Source organism: Hydra viridissima, unplaced genomic scaffold (genome assembly GCF_058129835.1).
Source record: "Hydra viridissima isolate aposymbiotic clone 2 unplaced genomic scaffold, HvirCarnegie_v1 scaffold_3, whole genome shotgun sequence".
Classification (NCBI taxonomy): Eukaryota; Metazoa; Cnidaria; class Hydrozoa; order Anthoathecata; family Hydridae; genus Hydra; species Hydra viridissima.
In genome coordinates this window covers 18,392,771-18,403,786 of record NW_028324302.1, presented here as the reverse complement: position 1 = coordinate 18,403,786, position 11,016 = coordinate 18,392,771, and the positions used below count along the sequence as shown (strand labels likewise).

General features: G+C 31.3%; 1 protein-coding gene and 1 long non-coding RNA gene across 2 annotated transcripts; one reads left to right on the top strand and one right to left on the bottom strand.

Moving 5' to 3' along the window:
- Positions 1–308: 308 nt before the first annotated feature.
- LOC149891280 (uncharacterized) lies at positions 309–4,894 on the bottom strand. Its single transcript, XR_016450986.1, has 2 exons — positions 4,810–4,894; positions 309–793 (listed from the first exon to the last, which is right to left on the bottom strand). It is a non-coding gene; the product is annotated as an uncharacterized LOC149891280 (long non-coding RNA).
- A 543-nt stretch (positions 4,895–5,437) lies between these two features.
- On the top strand, positions 5,438–8,010 carry LOC149891279 (zinc finger MYM-type protein 1-like). Its single transcript, XM_090082066.1, has 2 exons — positions 5,438–5,957; positions 6,068–8,010. Exons 1-2 carry the CDS (start codon positions 5,438–5,440, stop codon positions 7,819–7,821), a joined length of 2,274 nt encoding a protein of 757 aa, XP_089938192.1. The 3' UTR covers positions 7,822–8,010.
- Positions 8,011–11,016: the final 3,006 nt, after the last annotated feature.

Sequence of the window (11,016 nt, the reverse complement as noted above, 5' to 3'; positions counted from 1 at the left end):
GGGTAGCTTGGCACAAAAAAGAAAAAGGAAAAGTATTACTTTGATAGCAATGATTTACCACCTCCTAAAGAGCTATAAAAATACCTAAACCATCCAAAATACTATAACACAAATATATATACTGATGATCAAGTATTTTGTGGACATTAGTGTTTACACGTTTTAAAAAAGACGAGAGAAGTAATGGATATGTTAAATATAATCAGTAGAATGATTTAGCAACAGAAATTTGATTTGTAAAAGAAATTTTATATTGAGAAGACCGAGAAATCCCTTAACATAGTAAAAAATATAAAAAACAAAGTGAATGATTACTAACCAGGTAATTTTATTCATTTTGTAAAAACTGTAACGTAGAAAAGAAATTTCAACAGCTTAATTGAGATTTTAAAAAGTTAATCACTGCATTAGAAAAATTGAGTTCTAGAACGATTCAATATGGAAAAGTAAGAATGGCTGACAACTGAAAATCTTTATTAGAAAGGTATAATCATATATTAAAAGAAAAATCATTAAAATGTTTAGAAAATATTAGCAATAGTTGTTTTACCCCAAATATACCTTATACACAGTTTACATCATATAGAAAAGAGAGATTAAAACTTACAAACTTACACAAAAAAATAAAACTGATTTAATTCTGATAGAGCTGTTAATGGAGTAACACCAAAAAAAAAAAAAAAAAAAAAATCAAAATTTGTTATGTTATATAACTACTTAGAAAAACGTGATCGGTATCGAATTTTATTCAGTGGTTTTCGCTGTAAGTTAATTATGTCTTCGTCAATCGTAACTAAAAAAAAAAATAATAATTTTTTTTTTATGCGTTAACATTACAGAACTAAAGACAACTTTTACATTAACCCTTTGAGGTCTTTAAAAAAAATTTTTTTTTGCCTATCAGGTCCAAATTTTTTTTTTACTTATTGACCTTAAATATAACAGAAAATATATGTTTGACCCATGGCTTTTCTTTATTTTTTACAAAAAATAGGTTTTTAGTGTAGCACTAAATTGTTTAATTTTTATTCTGCCAAAAACACTATGACCTAAGTGCAAGTACTAAACAAGAAAGAAAAAACAAATATATGTACAAGCTTGTTTTTATTCTTAAGTAAATTGCAATATTGACTTTGGATATCCTATTTTACATGAAACTCAGTCTCTGTATGGTAAAGTTCAAAACAATCAGTAGGGTGTAGTCCTGGTTTTCTAGTGCAGGTTTTACAATAGTACACGGTTTTTTTTCTACCACCTTGTGTTTTTCTGTCACTGCATACTAAACAGTCTTTGGCATTATTACTTGGAACTTGTGCAATAAAATGTGGCTTTTGGTTGAGGCGCTCATTATCATCTAGTGATGATCGCCTTCCTTTTCGTTCTTGAATGTTACGAACTGTTCCTACTAATTGCTCAATGAGGTTTTGTCTGTAGGTTAGGTGTCGAAGTTTGTTTTTACCATTGCTTTCACAAAACTTATTGAACAATATATAACTGTTTACAACTGCAACTTCCAACAACCAGAAAAATATTTTTCTCCACCATTTTAAAGACTTGCGTAGAAATGAATAGCTGGAACAATAGTGATCAGCTCGATCAACAGCTCCCATATGTTTCGAATAATTTACAATAACAGTTGGTTTATCAATGTCTACAATACCTTGTTTTGTTCTTTGTTTTGCAACTTCAGTTGTTGAATCATGGAAAGTACTCAGCATCAGAACTTGTCGCCTGTCCTGCCATGCCAAAACCATAACATTGGAAGAGTGTACATATGCAGAAACTTCGTGCTTCTTTAATTTGAGTTTTTTTATATCTTCAGGTAACTGTTTTCTATTTTTCATTATTGTTCCTGTAGTTTGTATGCTCATTTTGAGGAGTTCTTGTGCAAGAGGAAAACTAGTATATAATCTGTCAGTGAATAAGTGATAACCACTACCTTGGGCAACCTCTAAAAGCTCATCACACAAATGCAACACGATTCGACTTGTAAACTGCATCATAGGTCTTGCCAAACTTTCAGTAGTGCAATTACCATAATACGGTTCAAAGAAACTAATATAACCTGTTTCACTATCAGCTAAAACAAAAACACGAATGCCCCACTTTGTGGGTTTTTGTGGATTGTACATGCGAAATGCAACTCTACCTTTGAATCCAATAGTACTTTCATCAATTGCAATATTACGAGATGGGACAAAATTTCTAGAACAGGAACTTTTCATTTCTGATACAACACGATGCACTTTCCTTGCACGTTTATTCAGTTCATTAGATGAATTTGATGGTGGGGATACATGCAGCATCCAATGTATCTGAAGAAACCGAGTTCGAGAAAAAACTGCTGAAAAAAATGGCATGTAGTTTAGCCAATCACAAGAAAAATAATGTTTTATACTTGATTTTTCATTCAAAGCCATATTCAAAATAGTACCAAAATAAGCATGAATTTCTTCAAGTGTCACATCTTTCCATTTATGCCAAATAGAATGAGATTTCAATTTGTTATTTTTAATTTTTGACTTAGCATAACGATTAGTTTCAGTTACAATATCTGCAAGTAACTCATCAGTAAAAAATAACTTGAAAAAATCTAGTTCACGTCTTAAATTTATTGAATGCTGAGGGCCTACATTTGCTACTGTGAATGGCAATGCTTCAAATGCAGGAGTATCTTGCACTACTTTTATCCATCCTATGTTTAAAGCAGGTTCGTTATCATCAATTTCATTCAGTTCAATATCTTCCTCTGACTCTGATATCTCTGAGAATTCAGTCTCAGATTCACTAAAAGTGTATTCACTGTCGTTTTCAGTACTTGTTTCATCCAATGCCATCAATACTTCTTCAGTTGTAAAACGCTTCCTTGCCATTAGTAAGTAAATTTTTATAAAAATTTCTAAGAGTATAAGTAAGGCTAGACGTTCAAAAAATGTTACTGAAAAGCACAAAGTTAAAAACACACTATAATATTACCAATTGAACCTATTAAATTATCCAAGTTAGCTTAAAAAGATAATTTTTTCTGTATAAACATCAACATAGTAGATGTCCCGTGGCACGGGACATTAGACCGCAACGACATTTTCATAATGTCCCGTCACACGGGACATTGGACCGCAAAGGGTTAAAAAATGAAACTTAAACCCTCCGAAAATATTTTTACAAATGGATGTTTCAAGTCAGTCGACATTTTTAGTAATTCTTTAAATCTATATTAACTATTTCACAACAGTTCTTGTGGGAGGTATTTTTCATGGTGGAAATTGAGATAAAATCTGATAGAATTTTTTGTCTAGATTGACCAATACTGATTGGTTATGTACAGTGGTAGTCAGAGAATCAGCACACATAAGTCATAATAAATTTTCAAATAATTTTTAACAACTTTCGTTTGGTTTTTCTTTGTATGAACATTCCATGACGAACTTAAATACCATATAAAGACTCCTTTTCACCAACTGGTAAAGTTTATATTTTTATTTAAGAACTATTTTTTTGCCTCCAGAATAATATGCTGACCTACACCATGACTTGTTTTACTTGGTGGAGCTTCTTTTTTAATATTTGTGGTCATTTTTTGTGTTTCCATCAATTGAATTGCATCATAAACCAATTTTCAAGATCTTCCAATATTTTTTGCAATATCACTAACTTATTTTCCATTGTTTTTCGTATCGAAAATAATTTTTAAGTTTGTGGTAGGGGTGGGAGCTAAGGTTAGTTTTAGTCTAGCTAAAATTAGTCGACTAACTTTTTAGCGTAACTAAAACTAGTCGATTACATTTTTAGTCAACTAAAATTAGTCAACTAACATTTTAGTCTAACTAAAAATAGTCGACTAAGAATTTAGTCTAACTAAAATTAGTTGACTAAAACAAGATTTAGTGCTAAAAAAAATTGAGTAACCTATACCATGAAATTATATGAGCATAATATGAATTATGACAAATAAATCATTTTAAAGACATTCATCAAAGTTTATTGTTTTTAAGAAATTTAAAATACCTTATATAATTTGTGACAATTAGGTAATAAAATTGTTTTGTTTATACCTAGTATTGCTCCGAATTTTCTTTTATTGAATTAAATAAAAATTAGTTAGCAGAACAGCTCCGTCAAAAATAGCTGATTATTTATACCGAAAACATAATTACTTAAAATAAAACATTTTAAAAATTATTGCAGGAATTGTATAAAGGAAATCCGAAAATGCTTCTGCACATAACACACCTTTCAAAAACATAGCACCATTTTTTTTTAAAAAGAATTGATTTCAATTGTGTTTTATAATAACTCTGAAAATCAATTCTTGAAACAGATGCCCTGGAGATGTAAGTTGTAACTTACAGCAATTTGTAATTAAAAGCTCTCAAACACTTCGTAACAAACGCATAACAAGATTTTAAAAAATTATTTTTTGGGTAACAGTAACAATATATTTTTTGCAAATTAAAAACTTAATCAACTAAATTCAGTTAGACCACAAAGTTAGTTGAGTAATATTAGTTACGCTAAAATGTCAGTCGACTAACGTTAGTTATACTAAAAATGTAGTCTACTAATTTTAGTCAAACTAAAAAGTTAGTCGACTAAATTTAGTTACGGTTTTTTTAGTTAAGTTAGTTACAATTTTTAGTTTTGGTCACAGCACTAGTTTCTGGAGTGCGAGAGTAATTCAAGGAATGCTTCCTAATGACATTATTTCAACTTGATGCCCAGAGCAAAAAAATAATCACCTGACCACCACTATAAACCTAGAAACACACACAAAGAAAAAAAATTGTTAAAAAAACAACAATCACTCACAAGTTGTGGGTTGCAAATCCAAGTAATCTTTAACTACTTTAGTAAAAAGTTCGTCTAAAAGTTGCATACTTTTATTACAACTTTATCAATATTTTTTTCCAAACAACTTTAACAAAAAACAAAATACATAAAAAACCTTTTAACAAATCTCAATTATATCCTTAATTGTAAGACTTATCAATAACTGGAAAAACTTGCTCCTTATTTAAACAGAGGGTGGGTTACTTCTTAGGAGAAATTATGTGCTTTATTCTTAACGTGAATAAAATGTTAAAAGCAATTTTAGCATCACTGGTTTTTTGAGATTATTATTAAACACCATTCGATACAAACAAAGTATGTTTTAGGAAGATGTTTCTTACTCTGAAAAACCTTCAATTTTTCTCAAGTTACAGAAATTAAATGTTAAGTAAGAAAAAAAATAATAAACTCTCATTTTTTCTGCAAAAAAAAAAAAAATTCTTTTAACAAAAGAAAACTTTTTTTTTTGTCAAAAAAGTTGTCTTTTGACAAAAGAATTTGATCTTCATTTATTTAAAAAAATAAAGACTACTAAATGAATAGCTTGCTCGTTTGCATTGCAAACCTAACTTAAATTCAAGGAAACTGTGTTTATACAGATATATATATGTGTGTGTGTGCGCGCGCGCGCGTGTGTGTGCGTGTATATATATTGTTAATACGACAACTTTGTTTACTTTTATTTTCTACTTTTCCGAGAGACTCGAATAAGATAAAGGTTCCTGAATCAGTTTTCCACGAAATAACTCGCAATGGGGAAAAAATAAACATAGATTGGCTTGTTTGGAGTGCAACTTCTAAAATATTTCTTCGCTTTCCGTGCTCACTTTTCGGAAGCAAGCAACCTTGCGGGGCTGGTAATCAATCGCATCTTCTACGTTGGAATGGTGGCATCCATGGAAACTGGAAAAAGCTGGCTGACAAAGTAAAAAGCCACCAAAACAATCCTCACCATCGAGACTATTACATTAAGTGTAAAACAGGGCTGGAAAGCATGGAAAATCAGTGTGGGGTTGATTCAAGTCTAGAAAAATTGGTAAGAAATGAGGCAGCTAGGTGGCGTGAAATTCTGCGGTGCATCTTAGATGTAATTCTCTTCTTAGCATCACGCAACCTTAGCTTTAGAGGTATATTTATGAACGTTAATTGTTATATTTATATTTACACTTTAATTTATCTGCACTCTAATTAAACAGAAAGTCGTGATTTATATGTATAATTATAATTCTTGTTTTAGGCTCATCAAAAATGATTGGTGATGACGATAACGGCAACTTTCTTGCAACTCTAGAGCTACTCGCAAAGCACAACAAGACTCTTCAGTTACACTTAGAAGAAGCTTCTCGCAGCCAACAAGAGTCTAAACAAATTGTTGCTCATTATTTGGGTTGGAGTTCTCAAAATGAATTTATCAAAAAGTGTGGAAGAATTGTCCGCGGTGCCATTATTAAAGAGGCTCATATGGCAATTTACTATTCCATTCTTGTCGATGGAACGCCTGACGTCTCTCATACTGAGCAAATTGCCTTTGTTCTCCGCTTTGTCTACTATGGTATTTATAAAAGATGGGTAGTTAAGGAGCGTTTTCTGAGGGTCGAAAATCTCGAAAAAAAGAAAGGTGTAGATATTGCCAAGCTAATTATGGACGTCTTGGAGCAAAATGACATTGACCTGAAGAACTGCCAAGGTCAAGGATACAACAATAGTGCCAACATGTCTGGTGTGTACAAAGGAGTACAAGCAATCATTCTTCAAAGAAATTCTCAAACTTTCTACATCCCATGCAGCGCTCATAACCTTAACCTAGCTGGTGTTCACTCCCTTGAATCTTCTGTAGAAATGAAGAACTATTTAGGCCAGATTCAGTTACTCTACAATCTTTTTAGTGGAAGCCCTATACGATGGAAAATCTTGACCGAGACGACTGGTTTGTCTCTTCATCAAACCTCGCAAACCCAATGGAGTGCACGCATTGAGGCTGTAAAGCCGTTGGTTAAGCAACCCAGAGAAATTCTTCTTTCTTTGCAGAAACTTCAGGATCTTGATTTAACTGGAGATATTTTGAATGACGTAAAATCTTTGGAGAAATGGATTCAGTCATTTGAGTTTATTATCATGACAACCTTCTGGTTCAAAGCACTTCAAGCAATAAACTATGTCAGCGTGTCATTTCAATCAGAAAATATTACTCTAGATGATGAGATGAAACTTATGAGGACTCTTATCGAGGATCTTACTAGATTTAGATCTTCTTGGCCCGAATTATTTATTGAAGCACATTTGGTTTCCTCCGGTCTAGCAAGCTATGAATTTCAGTCAAAATTAGTTCCAAAAAGGACAAGTAAGAGGAAATCGTTTTACGAAGAAGCAAGGAACGAAGTTTATTTCTACGAAAACGATGAAAAGCAGTTTGAGGTGAACGTGTTCAACACCGCCCTCGATACTTTAATTCAACAAATGAGAGACAGATTTCAAGCTGCAGAAAAGACGACGAACATTTTCTCTTTCCTATGGCTTTCAGAATCAAATAGTGGGTCGAGTGAAGAAAAAGAAGTTGTACAACATAACGAGGAGGAGAAATGTAAAACTTTGGCGCAAATCTATGTGAGTGATGTAGATGAAGACAAACTTATTTTAGAGGTCCGTAATCTGGATACTCTGAAGCGCGCCAATCTTTTCGGTCCAAAAGAAAATCTCACTTCAATCAAGCTATTAAATGGAATCTATCAGAAAGGTCTAGAGTCTCTTTTCGAATCAATATGCATTTTGTTACGTATTTTTAACATGATTCCCGTTTCCATCGCCGAAGGAGAGCGGTCTTTCAATAAGCTTGGTCTAGTAAAAACAACATTAAGATCTACAATGAGTAAAGACCGGCTAACTAATCTCCTAGTTATATCTATTGAACACGATCTTGCAAGAAGTCTGTGCTACAACGAGGTCATTACGAATTTTGCTATGAATAAAGCCCGGAGAGTAAACTTCTCTTGAAGCATTAAATATCTATTACATTTAAAACTTACAGTTGCTTGCAATATAAATAAAGTTCAATAACATGTCTATTTGTGCATTTCTTTTTTAATATATTAAAAAAATTATTAGAGGCTTCCTCGACCCACGCCCTCAGAATTCAGTAAAAAAAGATTAGCATTCGGACAGTACTCAAACTTTTTTTGGATTCGGTCGATATGTTAGGGCGCTAGTGAAATTTTGACCCCGGGCGTCATTAAGGATCGCGGCGGGCCTGTATATATATATATATATATATATATATATATATATATATATATATATATATATATATATATATATATATATATATATATATATATATTATTGGTATACATATAAATTATTTGTTTTTACTTAAAAGTTCAAAAACTTTTATGTACCAAATGATAAACAAAGGAGACTAAATGATAAACATCCATCCATCTGATAAACAAATGAGACTAAAATGGTGTCGTGAAAGAAGGTATTGGACAATAGAACAATGGAAAAACATTATGTGCAGTGATGAGAGTAACTTTGAGCTTATCAATCGCAAATCTAACATAACAGTCAAAAGAATGGCTCACAAAAAGTATTACGACAGGTACATTAGACCGACTGTACAAGCTGGAGAAGGCTCGATAGGAATCTGGTCATGCTTCAATTACAAGGGTGTTGGTATGTGCCAAACATACACCGGAAGAATCAACTCCAGAATATACGTAGAAGTAATGGAAAACAGCCTAATTCCATCAATTGACCTGCTTATGCTCAATGATAAACCATGGAAACTTCAACAAGATGGCGCTACTGCACATACTGCATACTATACAAAGGAGTGGTTCAACGATAATAATTTCAAGACAATAACGTGGCCTCCATACTCGCCTGATTTGAACCAGATTGAAAACATTTGGGCTTAGATTGACCGTGAATTGGCAAAGGTTCGAGTTTCCACACTTGGCCAGCTGAAGGACGTCCTTAAGGAGACCTGGTATAGGGTCCCAGAAGCGATGGGCAAAAATCTTGTTCAGTCTATGCCTAGAAGAGTCCTTAGTTGTATTAAAGCAAAAGGCGGATACAAAAAATATTGATTGGTTTATAAATTACGCCTCCTAGTGTATCGTGCGTCTAAATTTATGAATAATTTTTTTTGTCTTATTTTTTAATACCATCTAGTTGTACCTAATTATTACTAAGTATTCGTATTTTTTTGTAAACTTTTTTTAAATTTTGTATTCTGTATGTATTTATCTAATAAATAGAAAAAAAAACTAAACCGAAATCTTTTTTCGTTATTGTTTTATCGTTAAAAAACTAAAAATTTCTATTCTCAAATATGAGTGCGTCTAAATTTTTGAAAACCACTGTATTTGTACTTTTTTTCAAAGAAGTTTACAACTTGTGTGAGTCACAATTTACTTCCAAGTTAGTTTTCGTTTTTCTAAACATTTTTCGTCAGGTTTAATTTTTTGACAAAAACTATTTAAAAAAACTAAAAGTAACTTGAAAATATCGCATATAATTCATCGATGAAAATCTACATGAAGATATTGTGCTTTCTCTTGTTAAAAAGACGTAAAAAAATATTTATTACCACATTTTTTCATTGTTAAAAAACAAATAAGTGTTAAAGAAGTTTTTCAAAACAAAAATTGAAAAATTATGCATAAAAAAAATTGAATAATAAATCTTTGTAAATGGGTTTTAGTTGTCATCTTGCAGAAACATGAAAATTATTTTCCATTTAAAAAACAATGGAAAATCAGTGATATTGGAAAAAATATCCGAAGATCTTGAAATTTAGTTTATGATGCAATTCGACTCATGGAAACACATAAAATGACCAGCAATTTTAAATAAGAAGCTCCGCCAAAAGAAGACAATTCATGGAGTAGGTCAGCATATTGTTCTGGAAGTGAAAAAATTTCTCTCCATTTCATCAGCTTATGTTAGAGATGTCAATTAATAATTTGAAATTCTAGTCATTAATCTTACAATCTGGAGACAATTGAGACTTATTTAATTGGTATTGTAACTCATAATAAGCCACTTTTGTCAAAAAAACAACTTGAAGTTGGATCGATTACAAAATCATATGGAACCATTTACTGATAAAAACATGATGTCAAAATGACATTTATGCATGATAATAACCCTGCGCATACTTAATTTTAAAGAAAGATGCTTTATGATTGCTCTACCGATGTTTTTGAAGTTGCTCTCCCGCAGTCCTGATCTTAATCTTGTTATGAGCATTTTTTACTTTTATAGAGGACATTTTTTCATAAGAATAATTTTTACTTTTTTACTCAATATCTTAATCACTTTGTGAAAATGTGCTGTCACGTTTAGTGTCCAGAAGAAGATTGAAAAGACCTGTCTGGCAGACTGTCATTTTCATTGAACTTGATAGAAATATTGTGAAATAAAGTTTATCTTTAGCTTAGCTCAACAATATTCAATTTTTTTTTTTTTTTTTAAACTTTTTCCTACTATTATACAGTTTTTGAAATCGAGATTTCAAAAATGCATATCCTGACCACTGTATGGGGATAGGAGTTTTATAAGGGCTTCGTGTTATTCGAGAAAATGAATGTCTGACTTTTTCACTTGTTCCAATGACAACTTATTTTAAAAAACCCTCATGATATTTGAACGGTCTGAAGATGTGGGAGATACGAAAAATCTAAATTTGTTTCAAACTTTTTTCCTAATTACTTTTCTTTCTTTTTTCGACCAGTACCAAAGATTCTATCACACTTTTTCTGTTGATCGTTCAAACTCGAAAGTTTCTTTACTTTGTTGATCGTTCAAACTCAAAAGTAAATATTTTGAAAATATTGAATGTAGACTTTAATCTTAAGGAATTAAAAACTGAGTTCGATTCAAAGATAAAACCTACAAATATGCATAGACATTTTGAAATCTAATCTACAATTTAGATTTGATTATGCTTTCTATAGATTTTTATCTGCAGGAAATTATTTTCGTTTTTGTGTATGTATTTATAATAAACACAAATAATTAGTTTGTATTAATCGCATTGCAACAAACAACAGATAATAAATTTAGTCAGAGCTACTGACTGAAAAAACCTTTCGAAATAAAATAAAGCTTTGAACAGTGTAAAAAAAAAATAATAACAAAATTAGTTATGGTATGTAATTAATTAGAACAAGGTAATCGATATCT